Below are 25,524 nucleotides of genomic sequence, written 5' to 3' on the forward strand. Positions count from 1 at the left end.
AAAGACAAAAAGAAAAAGAGACTATAGTCCCAAATGGAGGAAGGAGGTGTCAGAATTTAGAAGGCTAAACAGCTGTAGCCTGTTTATCTATTTTAATCCCTTGTTAGAGGACTGGAAATTAAAGAAAAAACCAAGAGCATATTAAATCCTTTTTAAAAAAGATCTGCAGTTGACAAAGACAGGCTACAAAAAGAAACGCAAAATTTGTCAATAGTTTAGGTTTATATAGAATGCCCCTAAAATACATTGAAAGATTCTTCTGAGTGGGTGTTGCAGGAAAACACTCAAAATCACAGAATTAAAATAAAATCATTCAGTTATCTCATGTTATCAGACACCTGGTGAGTATCTGAAACCTGCTGTTCCAAAGCTCATAACTTACACCTAAGAATATTCCTGCTATTGACAACTGTTTCAAGTACTGATCTGGCTAGGTAGGTAAGCATTTTTTCTTCAAGTGTTGAAAAGTGGCATGTTTCTGAACTTTAACAATGCCGGTATTTGACACTGGTAAAAAGGAAGCAAAAAGTAATTATGAAGTATTTGTATTGGCTTCAGCAACAGCTCTGCAGTTCAGATGGTTTAAATTACCTACCTCAGGGTTTGACTGTAAAACTCATATCCATCTCAACATTTTTAATATTTAAAAAAAGGTACTAACTTGCTGGCCTAGATCTTGAAAGCAGCATAATTGAACCCTTAAAAGCTGCTAGTTCTATCTCATTTTACAGCAGTCAACAAATACTTTTTTTTCCCCTCTCTAGTTCATTGGCAGTAAATTACTTAGACTCAGGAAATGACAATCTGAAGAGAAGGAATTTTTTTCCCCAGACTATTCCATCTTTCAGCAGAACATGAATCCTAACAGTTGAAGTTGGACTCCACTGCCTTGTCTACTTGGTGGCTGAGGCCAAAACGGGAGTCCTGGCCTTTCCTCTCCTTTCCACCTTCTCTTGCTGGTAACCGGGTGCTCCTTCCTACCAGCTCTGGCGTTCACCTGAGCCATTGTAAGCCAGGTGGGTGTTTTTTCTTCTTATTTTTATTTTTATTTTTATTTTTATTTTTATTTTTATTTTTATTTTTATTTTTTAATAAGGCTTTCTTTTGGCTTAGTGAATAGATTAGCTCAAGAGGCCAAAGAAGCACCATGTCCTCTTTAGCGTCCGTGACCTGCTACAAGACAAGATGGCTAAAACATGCACTACGTTGGCTTTATATTTAGATATAACCTTTTGTCATAGGCCTTCGTATAGTCCATACTGTAAGACAGCATTGCTGAATGCCGGAAAATGTGGCTAGGTAAGACACTGTGAGGCTGTTTTACTTCAGTTTTATGCTTGTTTAAACCTGATGAGACTACTGGAGCTGAATGGAGTTAACCAGGCTACATTATTCAGAAGTATTGCCGGCTGGGGTAAACCCTTGTAGCAGTACAGCAGGCTGGCAATAGGACGTACATTAGGCAGTCTGCATAAGTTGTTCAGTACTTGATGAGTTTTCGAGAATGAATGTTAGATAAGTACCTTCATTTTTCTGTCTGTGAAGAATTGAAGATTACAAGGCAAAAATCTTCTTTCTTATTGACCAGCTGAGCGTCTTCCACTCCAAAGCCAGCAGGGGAACAACGAAGGAGCCGACCTGGTTCTCCTCACAGCACCGTTCACAGAAAGCTCCTTGTTAGGTGGGTGACGTTTTCTCTAAAAGGCATAGTCGTGTGTCAGACAAAGAGAAACAGCGAGGAGAGTTGACCACAGCTTAGGACAGCTCTTGCCAGGCTCGCAGATGTGGTGGGTCTCCTCCAGACGATTGTCACGCACTCGCTGCAAACTTCGCAAACCTCTGCCAGGACCAGCGCTGGAGTGAGAGTTGGGAAGTCAGACTGGACGCTTCATCCAAACGCACACACAGAGTATTTTAAACATAACAAAAACTTGGTTCCCTATTTGGTTTTTGTACAGAAAGAATACAATTCTGAAAAGCCTCTGACTGTTGTTTTTCTAACAAGTTAAACAGATGGATTGGAAATAGTATTTACTGTTTATTTCCTCAACATATCAATATGTGAGGAGCCAGTATAAATTTCGGTTTGACTGCAAACAAACCAACCCACGCCAAAGCAATAGAGTAAACATTGTTGTATTTTGTTTCAAGTCAATATTATGGGAATTTAGATGGCTGATGTTTCTGTTTTCACTGGCTATCTCTGAGTGGCTGAATTTTAAGCCCTACAATAGAAAAAAATTATGGTTTAAAAGATTTTGTGGAAAATTGCTGCAGAAGTTGGAAGGTTATTCCGCAGAACATCAGAAGCTAGTAACTTCAGCATTTACAGGCTTTAGCAATAGAAACAATATTTCTACGTATTTCAGAACTGTTAAATTCTTTCACATGAGAAGAACAAGAGTGAAGCCATCGCCAGGTACGCTCTGATGGTGCAGTTTTATGACATGACAGTCTGCTCCTTCCCCTTTTCCCTGGCTGCATGCTTGTGCTTTTTTTTCTGTGCTGACTTCTTGACCTTTCAGGGAGCCAGCTGAGAGCCCTAAGCCAGCAGAAAATCAGCACTACCAAAAAAGTGGATGGTTTCTGCTGGTTTAGTTTCCCCAGCTGGCTCATCTTGAAGGCAGACCAGTACGGGCAGGCAAGTGCCAGCACGAGGAAGGGGATGGGGACCCGTGGCTGGGGAGGCTGTGCATGCGGGAGGATGGAGTAGCACCTTTTGGCAGAAGTGAGCCATCAGATTGGCTTAACAGAATTGTGTCCTCAAATTGCTTGAACTCTGCATGCCAAAACCCAAAAAGTGATGTATGTCATGTTCATAACAACTTAGCCTGTATGTTATTAATTTAACATGTAGTTGAGGAAATTAGTTAAGATGTCCAAGTTCTTGACCAAACTCTCTGACTGGCCATGTGCTTCCAGCTGTAGTTTTCCAAACAGCATATTGTGGAAATTGAGAACAGATGAAACAAGGGAATGTCTAAACAGTGAATTGAATATACTCCCCAAATTATTCACTTATTTCAACAAACAAGAATCACATTGATGTAATATATGACTGGTTTCATTGCTAAAAGCAAATCAAGAGCTGGAATGTACTTACATGGCTAGACAGTAAATATCTTTGAGTCCTTACAATCCATTAAATTGCAAGAGTATGTCTGCTTGTCTAAATGGAAGGAGACATCTCTTCTCTCTACCACTGTCATTTACTCCTCCACTTCCTGGTTCTTTAGCCTTTTCTTTTTTTTTTTTCTCTTTTTTTAAATAGGGCTTCTTTTGTACGTGTGAAACTACTGCTACTCCCACTTAAGTTTTCTCCTGAAAGCTGTGTTAAAGTACTGTACCAATTCATGTACCAGTGGATGCAGCTTTTCCACTGTGAGTTGCCCCTTTCTGGTATCAGAGGCTGGCCTAATGCAGAAGATGGGATTGAACGGCGCGAGGCTGAGCCACCCTCGCCGTGCTTTGCGTTGAAGCTATTTGTTCTGCTTTTGATCACAGATTGTGGTGTTTGCTTTCACCTCGTTGCCTGGTGTCGCACACGAATGCCACAGAACCGACTGGTTTGTGAAGTAGCCTTGTGCTAGTACATTGAACATTCTCATTGTATCCCAGTCTGCTCAAAGTTTTATGACGAGGTAGACCCAGTGCTTTTTCAGGTAAATATCTTTAAGGTTGATGAAAGTTGGTTCAGTTCAGGCCTTGGAAATAAATCATTTCATAATGCTTTAGTCCTGGCAGGGGGCTTTGAAAGTCTGCCCTACGCCACAGAGTAGACGTGGCTCAGAGTACCTGTGTGTCTCAGCAATGTGTGCTCTGTGACCTGAGATCAGGATGCAGAAAGGGGGTGGAGGTGTCACAGTGTCTATTTTTTCCAGTTTATCTGTCTGCATTAAACCAATAGGAAATGGCATCATCTCTCAGGGTGCTCTGGAAACATATTTTGTGTACAAGTGGAGATACTGAACATGCAGTGAAGGGTATGGATGTTTAGTCTTGCTCTCGACAGTCCACATCACGGTGTTAGTTCCAATGTGTTGGCCCTCTCCTTAGCTTTGGATAGTCATCATGTAAATCAAAATGCAAGAAAAAGGTAACTTCCCTTTTTCTCCAGTCTTCCACAAAATCCAAGATTTGAAATTATTGCTCTGAAATCTATGATGTGTGATACTTTCTATCAGGTGACATATTACAAAATTGCTTGGGATTCAGAAGGTCTTTGTCCTATGTGAATAATGGTTCTAGAAAGCTTATCGGTTGGCTGATGAAAATCACTGCAAGACAGTTCTCCCACTCGCTCCTCAGACTGGCCACGCAGCACAGAAGATGTGTACCTTAGTGAGCTTATGGCGCTCAGCATTGCTAGAGTGCTCTCATGATCCTCTTTCAAGAACAGCTCTTTTGAAGGACTGGAATGCCTATACCTTAACCTGATCTGACAAACATAAAAGAAAATCAGACTTTTTGCAAATTCCCAAACAAATGAACGCAGTTGTGGAAGTTTGTCACAACAGAGATGACAGAAAATACCCTCTGCATTTCCTCTATATTTCCAAACCTGTCAGATCCCAGAAGCTGTCCCTTATAAATCTCGTTCACTAGCTGTCTGCGGTTATTTATTGCCTGAACAGTAATCGAGTCCTAGCACCTGTCCAGTGTTGCAGTTCTTAGGCAGGAGAGGCATGCTGAATGCCATATCCTGCTCGTTGGTGTGAGGTTTAGTGTGAGCATCTCTGTGCTCCTAGCATATGTAATTCTTTGCCTCTAGGAGAATGTAGTTTGGATACTTCTTTCGCTGGGCTCTTGGCTACCCTCCGTTTTTGGAGCCACTGAAACCTCTTTGGCAGGCCACGTGCAATCACCTCTTGTGCTTGACTGAAACGTTAGCAAGTCATTAATCCAAATAGCAAATTACTTAGTGAGGCAACAGCCGAATCTCAAGTCTGAAGACTTTTTACACTCTTAGTATTATAATTTCACAAAAATAATATAAATTGGCATGCATTCTTTATGCAAAATTATATATGGGATTAATGTGTACTGTTTATTACAGACCAGAAATCATCTCTCAATTAGTCACTTGAGTGGTTAGTAGTGTTATGAGTTGACTGACCCCTAAAACCATCTTTTTGAAAGAAAACACATGCCTTGTGCATAAATGCCAAGGCAACATACTAATCGTTTATATTACTGAAATTGTGGAAACTTGTAACTTCAAAATGTGCTACCTAGTGTTTACTTCTAAGTCTGTAGGAATTTAAAAATACACAAATTTGAAGTTAAATATCTTAATGTCTAAACAGCTTTTAAAGTAGCTTCATAATGGAACTGTTTTAATTTTTCTCTAATTGAACTCCTAACACCTAAGACCTCAAGGCTGCATAGCTGCTATTTTCAGAGGTGCTGAGTGCATACAGCTGCTGTTGACTTCCCTTCGTATTCTGGATGTTCAACACTTCTCAAAATGAATGCATACAGCATCTGCTGCTACCACTACAGTACCAGAGTTCCAGTAAAAATGGCTGAAAATTTTCTATTACGTTTCTGTAGTACTCAGTTGAGTTGTTCAGCACGTAATGCTCTGCTGTGATGTACAGTTTTGCTTGGGTGGTAGTTAGAGGGGACGTGCATAACTGACTTAGGGCTTTGCGGTGTGCGAGTACCATGGTCAGCCTAAGCTCATAGACCTCTCTTCTACGCTGCAATCTATATGTAACGCTTACCTCGTGTGGCCTTCACAACGGTATTACCTTGTTTTGTCACTGATAAGTTAAAGTCTTGATAGAGGCTGAAAAAAGAATCTACTTCATTAAGCTTTAAGAATTTTGCTCCAATTTGTTTGAATCAGATACAGAACTTAAACGTGAATAGTGTCAAGCCTTTCCCATCCTCCCAAAAATAACGTTCTAGCAAGTCAGTTCCCAGATCTGTTGATTCAATATTTATTCTTCAGCTGAGGTGTTCAAGTAGGTCTTGAGTAGCAGATTATTCTGTTGAACTCACAGAGCTGAAGGTTTTGTGTTTTCCACGATCGTTCTCTAACATCTAGTTAAAATAGGTTTCCATTTGCTGAAATAGCAATTTTTAAGTAGTGCGCTCCAGTCTGTCACTGGGACTTTGTTTGAAAATGTCTGAATAGTGGGAATTGGTTTGTGTCAAAGGAAAGTGGACAATTATTTCAAAGCTTTCATTTTCACAGGCTATTACACTGCTGCAAATTAACAATTGCTGCAAGCTGACATGTAATTTAGAATATATGCTCCACACACTTCTAGCTGAACAAAACTCACTAAGATATATGAAAAGGATCATGCAGCTCTGAGTGACAAGTACGTTCAGACTGGAAAATGTTGGATTATTCTCATTCGAAATGCCACTATAAATGTTCATCGTTAGTCTCTGGTAAGACGAGGTGGATAGAACGTTAAAGTTACTGCTTTCAGAACTGTTAAAGAGCTCTTTCAGGCAAGAAGACACGTGCAACTGTAAAGCTGTCTTCATTCATAGCCTTTGAAATATAAAACTGTGAACTCAGACCACCAAGAAATATTAGGCATGCCAGCTAATGTTTACAGCAGTGTAGTCTTCATGTTTTCCATGCATGACTTGTGATACTTTATTAAATATCTGTCAAGTAGCAGAGTTTGCTTTGATGTTGCAAATCTGAATATCTTAGACTTTGTCTTCTTTTGTTTAAACGGGCAAGTAATAAAAAATAATAGCTTTCATTGTTGGTTCACACCTCAAGAATATAGTGCTAAAGTCTTTGTTAGAGTTAGAGTCAAGAATTTCTTACCACTAGTACAAATATAAAAGAGCAAGCAGAAATTTATTTATAGAGATAGTTATTGCAGACTTCTGAACAACAGATTAAAGTTATTTTGTTCTGTGATGAATGTTTTACTAATTATGAGCTATCTATTTTCTTTCCAAATATCAAAATGTGAAGAAAACAAATGTTTAGCAAACGCAGCACTGAATTTATATTTCAAACAATTCTGTAGGAAAATGTGCCTTGCATTCACAGCAGGCTCTGCACGCGCTCCTATATTAATATATCATGGGAATCTTAAGTAAGCATGGCAGTACAGGCAGAATAAGTGTAGATTTTTAGAAAACTACCAGAAACATCGCTCTACTAACAGTAAATAAAAATACAACTTTTATGTATTAATCTTCAGCTGCTCAAAAACACAGTTTACCTCTCAAGTGGAAGATAAGGTTTGCTTGTGAAGGTGTAAAAGATACTTGTCCAAATGCATTTCCTCTGCAGTAGGATCTTTCAGCTGTTTGTTTAGCAGCAAAATATAGGATGATTCATACAGGTGTAGAAATTAATAATATTTTGCATGGGCTGTGATAAAAACATTCATGTGTCCATCTAGATACACAGTCCAGGTATTTTATTGCTAGCACAACTACATGACGCTAAATTACACAAATAGTTCAGTTATGGCTTTTCTAGCTGCCAAACACTCTGAACTCCGCTGTAGAGGCTTTGCAGGGTGGCACCGTAGCTCAGAGTGAATGTCTGCTGGTATGAACATAATGTAATATGGGCTTTAGATTAAATACCTGCTTTGTCCAGAGATCTAATATAGGTTTTCCAGGCCAATATGCAGAGACCCCAAGCATCCCCAACAAAAGAGGTGATGTTTTATTGTGCAAGACACGCAATTTAAAACTCATAGTGGCAGATTTATAGTTTTCACATCGTAGGATCAGGCTGGTGAAGCAAAGACCTATAGTCCACTCCTTTCATTAGCACTTTATTTTTACACCATGTTGTAGGGAGAGTGCTGTAGCCACCAGGACAGGTGGATCCAGGCTTTTGTAGTCATTGCATTCTTATCCCTTCGCCCTTAGCACAATGTTGGCCTCTCTCCTTCCCTCTTAGCTTCCCAAGGTGTAATTTTTGAGGGTGTGTATCACTCCTGTCAAAGGAAACTTGTAATCTGATGCCATAAAATCATTCTTGAAGGTCTAACACATAGTGGATTTATTCCAGATAGTCCTAAAGAGTCACAAGAGCAAACTACTACCACAGCAGAAACCCAACTTGTAATACCTTGTTGGGTGACTTTAGGCAAGTTACTTTATCTGCCTGAGTCTCAGGTTCCCCATCTGTTAAAGAATAGTGCTTTGTAAAAGTACTTTAAGATCTGCTGATGAAAACCATTTTCATGCTCTCTTTTGCGGCTGTGAACACTTTTCATGTGGGAAATCCTGCATAGTTATACATGTATTCATCACAAAATTGGCAAAGAAAGAAAAAAAATTTCCAAAGAACTATGCCTTTTTTTTAATTACTGGTAGTGTACATTGGTTAGAGAGGATTAGAATCTGATATTTTCAAAAATAAATAAAAATAAAAGGGATTATTTAAGAAGCTTGTGTTCAAAGACTACAACTCACAGAGAGTCTGTGTGTTTTGAACAGTTTATTTGTAAGAAAATATTCTGAACCCATTAGACTGCTGCTGCTTCGAAGCAGTGTGGAGACTTAATTAAAGGTTCAAGGGAGAAAAGAGGATGGTGAGAGTTTTATAACCATAGGCTGATATTTTTGAAAAGCATTATCATGTTTTTTAATATGTAGAGGACTTGTAAAAGTGCAGGCTTGGAAGGTAAAACTAGCTTCTCGCTCACTGCCAGGATTCACCTGCAGGTTCCTGGATTCTGGGATTTCACTGTTCTCAGAATAACGTCCTGAACATTTTAGCTGCAAGGATCATACATTTCTGTGTATATTAAAAGGGCTGGGTTAATGTGACCAAAAAAAGAGCTATAAATCTTTAAAATTTTTCTAGATAAATCTGCGAGTTCAATCACCAAAAGACTTCCATGTGTTTCTTTTGCATGTAGATATATTATTACATGTATTTCCCATTACAAAAGCATTGCATTTCAATGTTTCATATTCAATTTTATAAATAATTACCTTTTGCATGCTTATCTTGAAATTAGTATTGGTGCTTAAAGTACCCTTCCTTTTCTAGTTGCACCTTGTATTGCTGTGTGAATTTGGGGTACTTTGTTGCGTGCGCTGCTTGATTACTCGCCACTCTTTTGATATGGCAAGTATGCCAGAAAATAGGGGGGTTTTGGTAGGCTTCCGAATTCCCCCGTTTCTTAGGGGAATGCAAGGAACTATTGCTAAAGCCTCTGATCACAGAGTGGAGAAGAGGAGGGGGGAGAACAACTAGCTTATGTTCAAGATTTACTCCTATAAGTATACACATGCAAAAGCTCAGCCACTTGAACTTTGGGGAATTTGAGTCTGACCTTGAGCGCAGCTTCCGAAGGCTACAGAGAGGTGGCCTTTGGTGGTGGAAGGGAAATTTGAAAGCTAGCTCCGTGGTGCTCCAGGCACATGGCGTTGAACGGTGCTAGGCTAAGCTATCCCAATGCAAATGGAAATACGATGGTGTAGAGAGGTTTGGGAAGCCTTTCCTTATGTGCTTGACACCTCACTCTTATGAACACCTGTGATTTTTACAACGAACAGCGTGTAATTTTTCTTAGAGCCTCCACCTCCTGTCTTATTGTAAGAATTTCAGCCTTCATTTAAAACAAAGCTTTCACTCTTCTGAGTTACAGGAGAAAAACTTGGAAACGTAGGCCCAGCTGTCAAAGAGCCAACCACTTGTCACTTGTAATTTCACTACCTAAATATGTTAGAGAAAGTAGCATTATTTAGACCTGTCTGGGTAGTGCTTTCATGTTCCACTGCACTTCTTTGGTAACTGAGGTGTCCTTTTGTTTCCACACATTAAATAATGTGTTACTCATAAATTTTTGACCTCACCAAGATGAAGAATTAGTCAGATTGATGTGTGTATAAGTGGCTCATGACTATGTTCCTTCCAGTTGGGTCAAACAAGACAAATTTTAGATCTTAAGCACATGGCTAAATTTACCCAGTTCTGCATACTTGATTTGGCAAAACCATATGGACTTTTTGATACATTCCTCAGATCTCTTCTGAATCAGTTTCAAAAGTCTATATTCATGAATTGTACCCACTGTTCAGTAGGAGGTGTAGAAGAACAACGCCTATTTTAGGCGGAAGATTTCCTGTGAACGTACTTGTCTCGGACCAGCTCTTCCCTGAAGCTGCAGTCTGAACCTGTTGAGAGGGCCAGTCCTGTCCTCCCACCTGCGCTTAGCCACGCTCCCGCACCTCCCCTGGGGTGCAGGCTGGGGGGTCCCACAGCTGTACAGTGGATCAGCGCAGGGGTGTAGCTCAACTAATTTTCTCTCTCTGTCCTTCAGGCTGAGCTTTCCGGAGCGGAGCTCTTGGGTCTGATCCAGAGTCCCCTCTGCCGCAGGGAAGGTGGTGAGGATGTGCAGCTGGAGATGAAAAGAAGGACTGGAGGCAACGGGGGGGTCTCAGGTCAGCTTTAGCTAACTGTGTGATTACGCTTCGGTTTTTGCTGTGGGTTGAACGGCCGATACAGAAAAATGGAAAATTCCCTTTTAACCTGTTAGGCAGGATTTCCACAGGAAAAAAATGTATTTGCTAAACACAAGCTGTGAAGCAGCTGACGGATCAATCCCCAACGATATGCCCGAAAACCATCCTGCGGGATATTAGATGTTTAAAGCATATCCTGTTCCCTGAGCAGTTTGCCCTGAGGACGAAAGCTGGAGATGTCTTTCTGCATTTCCAGTTGAGATTCCAGTGCGACTGAAGCACAAAGCAGGCTCACCCCTGCCTCCACCGAGCTGCAGAAGCTCAGGGGGAGCCTGTAGCATGTATCCGAAGCAGCGGATGTCTTCGTCAATAAAACGCTGCTTTTTTCTCTGAATGCACGGGTCCTGATAAGTAAAGGTACAATAATAAGAGGTTGACAGGGAAAGAACGGTGAGCTGTTTAAAAAAATACATTTGAGAATAATATTAGCCTCCTTTATAGTTCAGATATAACAACTGCATAAATTGCCTTGTAATTGCTTTTTATTCTTTTGAGAAATTTTAAAACTGTAAGTAGGGGTTTTTTTCCTTCTGTCAGTGGGCTTAAGAATAGATTATTTGTACCTGAAAGGAGAGAGCTCAGCACAGAAGGTATGAAACAGGGGGCTGCTAGAACTCGCTGTAAGGTCTTATATTAGAGCTAAGACAATCCAAAAATGAGCTGATGTAAAAAAATACATCTCTATGTAGAGTCATCTTTTTTCTCCTGTTCCCCTAACCATGTGATCCTGGTGCAGGCTCCGTGGCTCGTTTGCCCTGTGGTGAGCTGATTCAGGGAGTTAAATTGGCAGAAAACTACTTGCTGCTTTTTGTGTAGTTAGTTCTTTGCTGTCTCATTTTCTGCACTGATTCACCACAAAGTGAGACAAACTCCAAAGCCAGGAGAGAAGCAGAGTGTGGGCAGAACAGCAAAGGAGGGGAGCCAGCAGGACACCACCTTTCAGTTGCAGCTAGCTTTTAGATTGACTTAACTCTAATCTAAAATCTCCTTCTTAAAATTTTAGACTTAAAGCCATTTTTTAATTTTGGGTGATAGCATCAATCTGTGAAAATACAAGTTTCTTCATCAGCTAATTGTTCAAATAAGTATGGAAAGTCGAACTGAACTCATGGGGGTTAAAGTTTGGGTATACTTATGCATGCGCCTGTGTTTTGGCAGGGTTTGTAAGAACATCAATATACAGGAATTCTTTTTTAAAAATAAAATCAGAATTGTCGGCATTTTTTCAGTTCAGTGCCTGAACTGAAAATGTAGAAACAATTAACTTAGAATCGAATGCAATATTTTGTTTCACATAAAATATTTTGGTTTGAGCTTTTAAATACTTTCCAAGTTTCAGATCTCCTCTGCTCTGCTATAAAATTCAATCTGAACTTGCAAATACTTTGTTTACTTCAGAATCATTTTTTTGGAATATAAACTATGCACTTTTGCTGCCAGCTATAGCTTCTAATGCAGGCTTATGAAGCTAGGCCACTTCCCCTACCATACGCTCTCAGTGAGTCAGGACTGCGGGTGGAACTTGAGTTTTGTCATTGCCAAGAATAAAAACACACTGCTTTACTAGAGCAGAAAACTTAAGGGCATCATTTTTTATCACAAAAAGTGAAAAACAGCGGTTCAGCATTTTCATATTTTTGTATTGCTGACATTTTTCATCTTTCGAATTAAAAATATTCAGTGCACACATCAGTTTAAAAGCACCGAAACCCACCAAAACACAGCTTGGTATCTCAGTGTGCTGAGAGCTTTGGCCTCATCCAAGAAGACACCAAGACACTTAACCATGTTAGTCATCACAGTGGTTTCAAAAGTGAGTGCTTGTTGCTTTGTGGGTTCAAACCCAAAGAAAGCTAAACTTGCAGAAGATCATGGAGAAGCCTAGTATCCGGTTGGCTGAACTGACAAATTTTCTGGAAATTCCCCTAAAATCTGGGCTAAAATTATTTCTTTTTGATGCTGAAATCACAGCTGTGACAAATATTCAGCCACATGATTCATGTGTTCTCTCAGAATGGGAAGTGTTAGAGTAGCACAATTTAGTAACTTTTGTTTACTTCCCCCTAGTTCAGCATTTCTAATTTAACACGTTTTCTCTGGAGTAGGTTATCTACAGAACAAACCCATTATTACCTGTCTATATCTGACGCTGTGCCATTTGTTCAACCATTCTCTGCTGCCAAGTTATAAAATCATCAGCTTCCTGTAATGTGACCAAGTAGGGGGAAAATTTTCTGTATTAAATGCTGCAGAATTCATTTCAAATCTGGTATCTTTTTTACATACAGAGTATTTTCGTGTTTCAAAACAGACCCCAACTTACCTGCAAAATGGAATTACCATCTTTCTCTCTCTGTTGGCAGTTGCAACCTTTCTTTAAACCTGGTGACCCCCACCCCCACATGCCCGGCTCCCAGAAGGTAAGACAATGCTGGACACTTTCAGTTGTGCGTTGTAGGCTCTCCAGTCTCAGTTCTGCTCCCCACTGATACGGAAAGAGGGGCTGAGACCTGTTTTCCTCTTGTGCCTGCTTGTCCCTTACCATTTGGGTTAGGAGCACATTATTCATGTACAGCTCTGTGCCCTGCTAATAGCTTAATTTGCAAACTTTTCCTTTTATCAAAGCACCTAACCCCAGTTTGGTGCACACTTGAAAGTTATGCTTCCTGTAATTTTTTTTGCCTTTTGGTTCCCTTTAAAACATTTCAACATATTAGAAACTAAGGATTGGTTTCCTGCATGTAATAGTTGTTTCTTTGGTGATACGCTTTGGTTTGTGTTTGAGAAAGAAATCCTGGTGGTCTTTCATGCAATTAAATTCAGAGTAGCTGTGGGGATCTTGAAGTGAAAATATATTTCACTGCAAAAATGTCATCCTAAGCAGTCACTTCAGATGAATGCTTGCTGTTCTCTCCCTTGGTATAAAATAATGTGTGTTTTAAAGCTGAGATTTTTCTTTTCTGTCTACCCTCATGGTGATTAGAAAATTGTAAATGAAACCTCGTTATGTTGAACAGCTGGTAGTTGTATTTAAAAATCTCATGTTAAAGCAAATGAATTAACTAAGTAACAAAGTTAAAATCTGTACACTGAGAGGCCAAAGTGGTAACAGAGCCACTCATGTCTTAGCAAGAACAGCTGAGTACGAGTGAAAATATGTCTAGGAAAAAAAATGAGTTTTGCTTGCACATTGTTCTCATAAGCATGACTTATTTTAATAACTTGCCAAACCTACGTTGTTGAAAGTCATATGCTACCACTTGTAAGAGATTTCAAGAAGTGATGTGCATTACAGGGATTTTCTTGAATTAGAGCAAATTTGGTTCTCCTGCTTACAGCAATGTCATTTCATTTAAGTGAATGCACTTCACAGTGGAGTAAAATGTAGTTCATCGTATTTAACTGAGGTATTAGCAAAAAGAACAAATCTGTGGCTGGTTTTATGCAGAATGTATCTTTTATGTGATAAGAGGAAAGGAAAATGAATTATTTTCAAAAGGGCAGTTTATAAATGTCAGTCCTTCTAGTGGAATATTGAAAAGCTCAATCAGAGAAGAAGGATTCAGGTCTTTGCTTTTCACTGTGATGCCTCAACCCTGCACTTTGTAGGGTGAGGGATTTTTAGGAGGTCATCATCAACCCGAGCAGTGAGGCTGGGAGCTCTGCCTGCCCATTCTGGTTGTCATCCTCGACCAGAGGAGAATCTGGCTCTACGCTCTCTTGTTTTGATGTGGAATTTGAAGCTGCTTAGAAAACATGTTATTCTACATTTGACTTCCCTTTTTTGAGTATTGCAAACTGTGTTTTTACATGAACTTTCATGAAATTTTTAGATTAATTCAGGTTTTTAAGGGTAAGCTTTCAAGGCAACTTACTATCTTGTGAGTCAAAATCAGTTTGAAACTAGTTGCAAGTAGAATGGCTGAGATCACATGATACTCTTCAAGGCAAAGATAGCTCCATTTGTTCAAGAAATGCTTTCATGTGGTTTCTCAAGGGCAATAGTAACTTCTTATGAACTGTTTAGAAGAGACTCAGTGTCAAAGTGGCTGGTGGCAAAATTCCATTATTTCAGTCTCCAAACACATTTTCCAGCTAAAGTAAATATATCTTGGTGATGAATAAAACACCTTTGTAAGAGGTGGGTTGAACAGGAGGTTTTAAAAGTTAGGAGTTTAATATAATCTACAGATGATTTCCCCAGCACAACCTCCTCTGCTACAGCTTAGTGAGGTGGGAAGAATTAGCAGGCAGAGCAGCAGGTTGCCCGTGAAAACTTCTCATGCTGTAGTATATAGTGATGAATTGAGGCAAGAAGGAGGGAAGTGCTACAGAGTCTCTGGCCAGCCTTGGGTTGTAGAGCTTGCACTCAGGACTCTTCCTGGGGCTGCTGCCTTCCCCAGCTGCTCAAATACTTCTCCGGTTGCACCAGGGCCCCAGAGTTTGAAGTTACAGGGGTAAGTAAAAAGCTGTCGCTGTCTCGTTCTCCGCACACACCAATACTGTGTGCTGTGCTCTTTGTGGCACAGACCATTATCTCACCTATTGGTTTTAATTTGTCTTGGAGGGTCTTAATTTTTATTTTTGTAGTTTGTTGTACTTTAAATAAAATTACGTACATTTTCACAATAGTTTTTACTTCTGGTCCCTTGGTATTTGGTGTTCATGAGGTTTAAGGAGATTTCCAGTATACTTCTAACGAGCTTAACTTCTGTTGTATGGGTGGTGACCAGTTTTTGAAAATCAAGCTGTATATGGCATCCTTACTCAAACACCCCAAATCCTTAGCTAATGTGAGTAGGTAAGGAAGTGACATTAGAGTTGAGTCTAAAAGCACTCAACCAAAAAAGAGAATGCCTTAATTTATCACGTCATGCACAATATAAGCAGAATAACATGGATCCTTTTGTTCATATTCAAATCACAATGTCGTATGATTACATGGAGAACGTAATTTGTTTTTTCATTGATAAAACCCATAAAGATTTCAGATACCATATTAGGGCTCTGAATACCATATCACTTTCAATTAGCCTTTACCATTACATTGTAGTCTACTGAAAATGGCCAATTATTCTGTGTATAAAGAGCAGATCAAATAACGCAAATAATCCCATAGAAAAAGTGGAGACCTGCGTGTTCTCCATAGGCTTACAAGCCCAGTGGTTAACAGATCGGGCTCTGGGAACTGTTGTGCTAATGATGATTCCAAGGTCAGTATCAAAATAATAAGCTAGGTTTGGTGGATTTAGATTGTCTCCCTGCATTTTCTTCTAACAATCCAAGAAATGCCTTTTTTGGTGTGTAAATGAGCATTTTGTTGCATTTTAATTGTTGGGGTATTCATCAGTCACTGACATCATTGTGATTACTTTGCTTGGATCAGCCTTTAATACATTTTTTGACAAGCTTTTCTTCAAAATATCGTCAGTGGTCTGTCTGTCAGCTGTAAGGTGGGCAGGAGATGGCATCTGCTGTGTCTGATTCTGGACTAACAGTGTCTGAATGGCCAGAGGCAGCCCAGGCGTGGGGGATGACTGATGAGCTCCCATTTAAGCCTTTTTACCAATGACAGTACTAATTTGTGTATTTCTTTTCTCTTCCAGCCATCAGTTCTCATTAAGCTGATAGAAACTCATATCTGTGAGATGTCTACCTGGCTTTCCAATTTGATTAAAATTGGTCAAAAAGTTATTGGACAAAGGAAAGATGGGCAGTGTGATCACATAATTCTTTTTCATTAGCAATTGAAGCCAAGAATGCTGCATTATAAAACTATGTCATGCATTTGTGGGAGATATTTCTATCTCTTATAAAGCATTTGTCTAGTCCATATTTGCAATTAATGGCAGCCATATAAGTTATAAACATTACCAGTAGTTTAGAGTGATGTTTTACATCACCTGAAAACCAGTGATGGAAAATGAGGAGGAGTATCTTGCAGAAGTAACAGATTCTGAGAGCAATAGGAACAATGTGAAAATTGTAAGGCCCAAATGTTAGCAAGGCCACTGCATTTGGAAGACATTAGGTACTTTTCATACTATTTTATGCGTGGAGCCTCCTAATAGTTATTTCTCATGGATCTGCAAAATACAAAAGACTTTAGGTTAAAGGAATAGCAATGAATCATTTATGAGATATTATCTACGAAGATGGATTGGTTCCATCTGTTACAGTAATAAAAATAATAATGCTTAGCAATTACATAAATGCTTTACAGGTTTTCAGCGTGCATCACAAACATTAATCTAAGATCTAGCCCATAGCACAGTTTTTTAAGAGCTTGTAAAATGGCTTCAGCTTATACATACTGGTTTATTTATTTATTTTTAACAAGGAAATTTGTTGTAATAGAGTTTTTAAACTGGTTTAGAAAATTGAGTTGTAGCTCCATGGTCTAAGACTCTATATGAAGATAGCCACAAAATTAGCTTCTTTTCCTTCTGTTAATTTAAGTTGCTGCAAATGTCCAGGAAAAATACAGCTCTACAGGCAGGTGTTCATTAACATACAAATGATAGAAAAGTCTTCCAAGAGCCACTGCTCGCATTATCTCACAGTTATTTGTTAATCTCATTTTTCGTGTCTTGTAAGCAGCTCACTGATTGAAGGCTAATGTATTCTGAAGCAGAGTATGGTCTGATAGAAGTTATGCTATGTCTGTGTGTTATATTTCAGTATATAGGATCATGTTACCTGAAAGAAATAACTTCTTTTGTTCAATCCAGGAAGAAATAGGATATACAAAGCAGTGGTTTCCCATAAAACATGTTTTAGATGCAGCCTAATTTACCTAACAGAATGAGTATTAGATTTAATTTTGTTCTGTTTGGTTTTTAATTTGAATGCCTGAAAAAGAAGTGATGATAACTTTAGACAAAAAAAAAGTTAATATCTATTGGGAGTGTTTGATGTGCACCGTAGCAGACAAAGGTGTGGTAAAATAGACAAGATTTATAGTAAATGCAATTTAATAAATAGCTATCCCTACTGATATTTTGAGTATGTCTATAGCTATATGAATATATAGATCAATATATACTATTATACTTGGGGTAAGTACCTACGTAAGGGTGTCTTGAAGTTGGCTTCTTTGCAGTGTAACCTGTGACCTTGAAAGACAAGGTGCCGTGCAAGCTATTGCTTTGTAAATCTGTTTATCTATATACGTCATAGATTAGACATGGGCTTTGCAATACGACTTGACTGAAACAAGTGACATTAATTCCATTAACTGTGGTCAAAAGTAGTGTACGTATTGACAGTTTGAATGGGGTGGATTATGTATCTTGACCTACCAAATGGTTGGTTTGGAAACATTTAACACATTAGATTATGCTAGATAATAGAAAGGTTTTAATACAACTAAAATATCCATTTGCCAAAACAAGATATAATTTCCTTAAGCAATGTTCTGTTAATTCATATATAATGAGATTAATTAAAACAGATGGGAAGAAAAAAATCCAGTGTTTCATACACAGGGAAAATGATGGGTTCCGTTTAGTCATACCCGAGTGCTGATAGTCATTTATGAAATAGAGCAACAGTTTGTTATCAGTGCTAACTCTACCCTTTTAATCATCAATGACCTGGAAAGCAGTTTTCTAGTCTCATTATCCAGGCTATCTGGGTTAGTGTTACAAAGCATAAACTGCACTCGGAGGAAGCGATTAGCAGCGCAAAGTCGATCTTGCTTGGTAACTCCCAGATGCTGCTTGGTGTGCTCTGCTGCCCAGCCTCTCCAAAGCTTCCCGTGCTGCCTCCTGCTCTGCGCTGCGGCCGTTCTGGTGTCCTCACCTGGACAACCCTCTGGGTATCCAGCTCCCCTCCAGCCCTCCTCTCAGGAGGCATCGCTGCTGAAGCATCTTCTGTCTGACCGTCTTCAAGGGTTACCCGTCTAAGAGCTGGTATAAGGCAGCCGTAATGTTAAAAAGCATCTCTGTTAGTGTGTGCTGGTTCCTTGGTTCTTTGCTGGACTGCACTGTCTGCCTATTTACAGCTGCCAAATTATGGTTAAAAGGTATTATTGCTTGTAACACACTTTTTCTTCCCTGCCTCCTTCAAAGCATGAAGTACACTGTAGAAATCCCTTACTGCAAGTGTACATCAGCAGGTTTCCTCAGCCTCAGTTGGAGAAGGATGATACTCTATACTCCTCCAAACTGCTACGGAAGCCTGCTCAGAAATCTACCTGAATGGAGGATGGAGCTCCCATGGTGTGAACGTTGGGATGTATTTTTAATACCACGCTGATAAGAGTTAAATTCCAGTGGTGTTCCTCTAAACTGGCTTTGTTTCATGCAGTAGGGCATCAGGATAAACACTTTCAAGGTGGTGGTGCACAAGAGCTTTGACAAACCAGTTCCAGCTGATCGTGCTTTGAGGTGGTTAGATCTCCTGGCCCCAGAAGTCTGCCCTGTTTTGCTGCCAGAGCTCACCAGCCCATGCCAGGACTGGCAGGAAGGAAAATGTGCTTCTGTCATAACTGAGTCTTGGCTCAAACCCACTCTCATCAGCAATTTAAACCAAGATGCTACTCTGTGAACAGGGTTAGCTGAGACATCACACACCTTCTGTTTTTCTGCCTCTCTTGGAGGTGTTGTACCTCCCAGGGGATAGCAGGGTGGATGATAGAAGTCATAATAGTAAACCGCTACTGCAAGGTTTCCCAGGTATCTTGTTTCACGTAACCATCATCTGCAAAGTCTGTAGTTAGGCTAGTAAATAATTGGCTTGGTATTTATTTTTGTTCTATTATTTCTTTCCTTAAAAACTGGTAATTATAGCTGAGAATATTGCCCCAAAGTTCCAAAATAAGTCACCGAATTTTCCTGAGAAAATGGTCCTAGGCTGTTGGTACTCAGATGGGATCTCAGCCCATAACAGGGTTTCAGAACATTTTAAAAAAAAAGAGCTACTAAATACCAATACTGTTTGTCTAGAGTATTTAAGTAACTAGCTGTGTTACACAGCAGGATGACATGCAGAGCTGAGCTGCAACGTAGCATAATATATTAGGTTTATCCATAATAATGGCATGATAATTGTGGTAACATCAGAAATTACTATCATTCTTTGCTGAGAAATTGCTTGTTACCATCCTCTTGTTTAAATATACCTGCAATAGTTCTGAAATTATTTACAGGACTATTTGGAGGCTTCCCCTTATTTAACCTTCCAGATTCTACGTCAAAAAAAAAAAAAAAGAAAGGAAAAAAAAGTTTGTGTGTATGTGTGGGAAATTCTTGGTTATATCTTACCTGTGCTGAGTTGCCTTTTGTACATCTTCCCAGTGTTTTGCAGACGTGTAATATTGAGCAGGTTTTTTTCTCCTTTTAGGGTCTTATAAAGATCCAGTACCTTGTCTTGTAAAATGTTATTGCGGGGAAAAAAGGTATTAATGGCTAATAAGAAATAATCTGTGGTTAACACGGCTCATCCCTTTCTTTTCTCCTCTGTCATGATCAGAGTGTATGCTCTAGTTGTTGCTATTGAATGTTGGATTATCAAACCGCAGTATTTTGCGTAGATCGACAAAAGTGGTTTGTTAACTTCCTTGTGTCTGAGTAAAGAAGAAACGGTCTGCTTTAGTGGAGTTTCCTGTGAAAATGAATCCTACCTAGGAGGTACCTCTCCTCCTGTCCCAAGAGCCCCCAAATATTGAGTGTTCATCCAGCAGCAACCAAAATGTTTCTCCAGCTTGAGAACTTTGCAACACTGGTCCTCATTGCTGACATTTTGCAGTATGTTCAGAAAGCAAGAAAGTCTAGTTTTGGGAAGATAAAGCTGGAAACAAATTCCGAAGTATCTGCATTGCTCCTGCTTATGTCCTTAGGAGATGATGTCTCAGGTTATCAGGTCATAAATTATTAGAAGCCTGAAGACAAATGCCAGGGACACCCCACAAGCAACCAGTTAGCCAGTATTTTCCGTATCATGAAGACACAAGCAACTGTCTTCTCATTGTGATCTTGAAGCAGTGAAGCAATGATAGTTACTTATCACAGAGGGACAACTTCCTTTTGTTTTTATTAGTAGGCATCCACAGAGTATTAGGTTATAACTACAAAAGAGAAATTATCTCTATATCCTTCTGTGCTTTGCAACATTTCAGTGATGTTGTAGTTTACTTAATCTAACTGAACAGTACGCTCATGTGGAAAGTGTGGAAATTGAGGTGAAGGATCACAAAATGATATTAAAATTGGTGTAGAACTCCAAGCTTCCCAGCTTCTAATTTCTTCCTTCAATTGACATTGCCAAGAGAAAGCATAACGGAAGTTACTAACATGATAGAAGTTTCCATTAGATTCTCTTTCAAAAATCAAAATAGGGTCATTTGGAGAATAACCTTTTGGACATAAAATGGTAATGACTGCTGAGGTCTGGACAGGACAGATATGCTCCATTTACACAGCCTTAGCTTCAGGTTATCAGAAGTATATGAAACATATGCAGCGACAAAGTAACTTATTACCCCATGGAAACAAAAATGTCCCATACCTTCAAAATTTCATTTCAAGTTCATCAGTGTTAGGGATGGACCTTTAAAAATGTGGTTTCCAGAATATTCTTACCATTATCAGTGATATCATTTGACCAGATTTACAATCGTGTAACGAAGACTGGTACAAATGGCTATTAGGAAATTATTCATCAGGGAAAGGGAGTGTTGTGGTTTGGAGTGTGAGGTTGGCTGATTTTATTTTAGACAATAACATTGCAGCTTGAGGATTGTGATCTTTGACTCTCTGTGCTGTATGACTGGTCACACAAGTCTTGTTTCTCCTCCGTGGAGGAGACAGGATGACTTGAATTCTTTACGAATAAAAAATAGTGAATACTGCAGTATAGGTGTGGGCAAGGTTAATCATATTTGCACAGTGTGGGAATCCATGTAAAGAAAAACCAAGAGTCTTATTTGCTTGTGTATTTGTCAGTAGTGTTTAATAAGTGTACAAGTACATTGACTGGGAGTTTGTAATTTGTGCAAAGGTTTTCAACCTAGTTGGCCTGAATATCTTCTGGGTGTCTGTCCTAACTGCGTTGAATATTGGCACTTCTTAAAGTCATGACTACTAGTGAGCCTGTGGTGACAGACTGGCTACAAGAATCCTATTAGTGAGGGTCTTTGAAGGAATTTGTATATTAAAAGGGAAGTTCGTCTCTTGCCAAGTGTTTTTAGACTAGTTGTTTTTTTTTTTAAAATGTTTCTTGAGCCTCTCTGGTTCTTTTTTTTTTTTTTTTTAAAAACGAATATATATATGAAAGGTGGAGTGAGAGAAGGGGCGGACTCATTTCCAGAATGTATTTATGATTTAGCAGGACTGAAAGAGAAGTGAGTTTTGGTAGCGCGTGCTCAACAACAACCATGAGACTTTACATGCTGATAAAAATCACTGGAGACTGCGATGGACACTGAAGCCAGAAATTATGGTAATTTGGCTGCCTGCCATTCTTTTTACTGTCTTTTGCTAATTTATGTACGGTATTGCATGATGGTTGTTTGGAAAATAGGCAGTTTCATGAATGGTGTCTTTTATTACAAATGTAACTGTCAGATTGTATTTAGTTTCCTTAATTATAATGCTTACCCCTGATATTCACATGACAAACACTGTGACCTGTAGTGCATATCTTTTGGGTTAGGAGAAGCAAAAGGAGTCTTTCTTGTATGTGCTTGGGCTCATTTCCATGTGTTTCCCTTGAGGGGAAATCCCACATTCGTACAGGTCCCAGATAAAACCTCTCATTTCATTTCCCATAAGAGAGGCAGTGAAGGCAACAGCAGTTAGTCCCTGAAGAGTGAGCTGTAGCAGCTTCCCGCTTGATGACTGTCAGTGCTAATGCTGGGTGCTAAAATAAATGCTCCACAGTACATTTAAGTCGAAAACACAGCATTATAAAGCTGCTTGAGGTAGTTAGCACTATCAAGGCAACTTTCTAAGAGAATTAAATAAAAGAGTCAAGAGTAAAACATCCATTCAGGGGTGCACAGCAGCGTGGGTGTGGGGAGGGACAGATGGAAAGGGTAGAACCGGCTGAAAGGAAGATAAATGTTCCCAGCAAAACGGCTCAATGTGTTTTCAAAGAACAAAAGTAGAAACCCACATTGGATGTATGGCTTAATTTATAGAAATTTTAAATTGTTACATAATTGGAGCTTTACCATGACATTAACAGTGTAAAACTTAATGTTTAATAGGCTTTATCACCTGAATGGTGTGTATGCCCCGCTTCTGCATAACACCGGCTAATTTTCCTGTTACACTTTGCTAATTTCTTCGTTTCTAGTGAGTTTGGTTTTTAAATATCTGCCAACTCTATGAATTCCAACAAGCATTGGCATGAGTAATGAGTCAAATGTTAGAGCAGCATTATTCTTTGACAGTTCTAAAAGGATTATATAACTAGAATTTTAAATAATATTTTTGAAATGTGTAATTTAAAAGGTCCTCGAGTTCTGTAAATGGTTTAATTTTTCATACCATTTAATTGACATTGCAAAAGAATCATTAAGTCAATGATGATTAAACCAGCACTTTTATGGATCAAACTCTCTTTTGTGAGAAATTTAGTCATCGTGAAAGAGATATAGATATATATTTTGAGGACGCTGCAATAGGAGCAGGGACTGAATAGGTTTGTCAATAAATCTCTGCCGTTGCATTTAATCTGGAACCCCCTTCTAGTCAATCTGAGGCCGACGCACCTCTAGAGTCAACACTGGATGTTGTGGAAAAATTCTGTTGTGCCTTTACAACATGACACTCAGTTGAGAAGGAGAGACTTATTTCACCCACATGGTTTCAGCCCAATTTGAACCAGGTTCTAAAGAAGCGAGAATGTAATTAAGTTATTAAGTGTATTCTCATGTTGATATTAAGCTGCTTAATTTTCTGTATAGTAAACTTCTGCGCTCATTAAAAGCAAGCAATGAAGTTTTGCGTGGTTTTGTGTTGTCAAGTTTCAAACTCTGCATACCTGAGACAGTTGCTGCAGATTTATGTACCTTTTCTTACTTTGTAAGAACTCTTCACTGTATTGCATCAAAAGATTTTTTTTTTAAACTAAAAATTACAATACTCATATATAAGGTAGGCCCTGAAATAGGAAAAGAAAGGAATAGTACCTAGAAGTACCAATTCTCCTAAACAGTGTGTACGTTAGAGCATATAGTGAATTTTATTCCTTCTGAAGCCGGCTAGACTACATTATCCCCTCCTGTATAAAAGGCATCATTACAGACTCAACTGGATTAGTCTCATCTAAAATCTTGTAGTACATTTAACTGTGGTTGCTGGATGTGTCTGGTTTAGTTCATCTGTCAAAGAGTTTCTGTGTCAGATGCGAGCTTTATTGAAAAGAAAGTATTTTAAAAATTCCAAGTTATGGGTAACATCAGCAGAGCAAGTTATGTAAAAGAAGTTAATAAAGAGGAGAAATAAAGGAGATAGAAATGAAGGAATGGTAAATACAGAAAGCAAGTATTAATGTATCAGGTCAGGAACTAGTGTTACTCCAACAGGGTTGGTGATAACAGGGAATTGAGATAGGATGGGAGTACAATAAAAATGAAACCTGCAAAGTCAGGAATTGCTCAGAGAAAATAAATAATTGGAAGTAGGAGCAGATTGTCTAGGAACAGAATATAATTGATGACCCTGTTTGAAAATTCAGTCTACATTTGTATGATGTAGACGTAATGACCATATTTTCAATTTTATTATATTAAGTTCCCTTAAGTCATATCTCTGTTAGAAAGCATGTTCAGCCTAAACTTAAAAATTCACTAAACTAAAGGTAAAAAATTATCAGAGAGAGGGAAAAAACCCCTCTAGAATATGATTATGAAATATAAATTGGCCAACAAAATAAGCTTCTATATCTAAGCTCTCAAACCTCTCAATGAAACAATTTAGCAAAAGCTTGGGAAAACATATGCCTTGCGACATTTTTCTGATGATCAGTCAATTTGAATTGTACTGAACATGACTCTGTTCCTTTCCTGAAAGAAAAAAACCCAGGAGCTCGTCCACCCACATCTCTGTAGCTGAAGGTTTGCCACTAAGTATCATGGTCATCGATGATAAATTTTCCAGACCTAGCGAAGTTTCTGTAGAACTTGGTAGTTCCCATGCCACATTTGTTCAGCCTGTGTCATTAGCAGTAATAATAAAGAAAAATCACTGGCTCCAAATACACAGACTGTTCCCAGATATACACACAGAAACATATAAATCTGGGCTAAATGTCAGCACTTATAAGGTAAAAAGGCTAATTGCAACTAAAGCAAATTAGTCCTTCCCCTAAAGATAAGGAAACCAGATCCTGTATATCTCTCATATCCCCAGCCCCATGTCCCACTTAATCATGTTCCCTAATCCAGATTTCTTCTGAGTTACATTCCCTATTTGCCCTCTTTTCAGGACTTCCCCTAGGTTTTCATGCAGCCCTCTCCGCTGTTCCCCTCCCCGTTCCTTGGCTGCTCCCGTGGGGGAGGCTGGGGGGTCATAGCCCGCAGAGGCTCCTGCCTGGGCACCTTTCCCGTGGCAGACCCTGCAGGATTTTCCCCTTCCGCGTGGAGCAGTGGGCACTTCAGCAGCCCTTTATAGGTGCAGTAGGATCCTCCCTCACCTTCCTCCTTTTCAACTCATTCATCTGAGCAGAAGATCAGAAACCACCGTAGGAAATTTCTGCGGCACAAGCAAATTGAGAAACCGTGTCTCATAAGCATAAGGTGTGCCTTTAGTTCAGGGGTTTTGTTTTAGCACCAGAACACAGATGAAAAGCCCTATACACCAGTGTTTCAGTTATGCTGATTCTGTTAACTTCATTGCTGACTCCACTGTCAGATGCATTTATTTTACGAGCCAGGACTTCTGCCAGTCTTAGTCAAAGCAGAGCTCTTCTGCCCTTCCACATACACTTTGCAAGAGCAGATCTTTCAGCTGCCTCTTTGCGGATGGTCTGCTGGTGCTGTGCCAAACCGTCTGGGAGGCGTCTTCCTGTTCTACTTATATGTGAAGCATCATAGCA

The 25,524-nt window shown here is 39.2% G+C and overlaps 1 protein-coding gene across 50 annotated transcripts in view; it reads left to right on the plus strand.

Annotated features, from left to right (window-relative positions):
- LOC140657453 (uncharacterized) overlaps positions 1 to 25,524 on the plus strand; it is a 372,414-nt gene that overhangs the window by 55,263 nt on the left and 291,627 nt on the right. For 39 of the 50 annotated variants that reach the window (XR_012044349.1, XR_012044333.1, XR_012044336.1 and 36 more), the window contains 2 exons: positions 10,278 to 10,398; positions 12,843 to 12,899. Coding sequence is in view for 21 of the 50 variants with exons in the window: in XM_072874480.1 (XP_072730581.1) it covers positions 12,882 to 12,899 (18 nt within the window). In the remaining 29 variants the exon portion in view is untranslated. Of the gene's footprint in view, positions 1 to 831; positions 1,017 to 1,588; positions 1,682 to 2,369; positions 2,420 to 10,277; positions 10,399 to 12,842; positions 12,900 to 21,807; positions 21,922 to 25,524 lie in introns of all 50 variants that reach the window. The other 11 variants (XM_072874472.1, XM_072874465.1, XM_072874464.1 and 8 more) reach the window with 9 other exon arrangements.

This window comes from Ciconia boyciana, chromosome 10 (assembly GCF_034638445.1).
Source record: "Ciconia boyciana chromosome 10, ASM3463844v1, whole genome shotgun sequence".
Lineage (NCBI taxonomy): Eukaryota > Metazoa > Chordata > Aves > Ciconiiformes > Ciconiidae > Ciconia > Ciconia boyciana.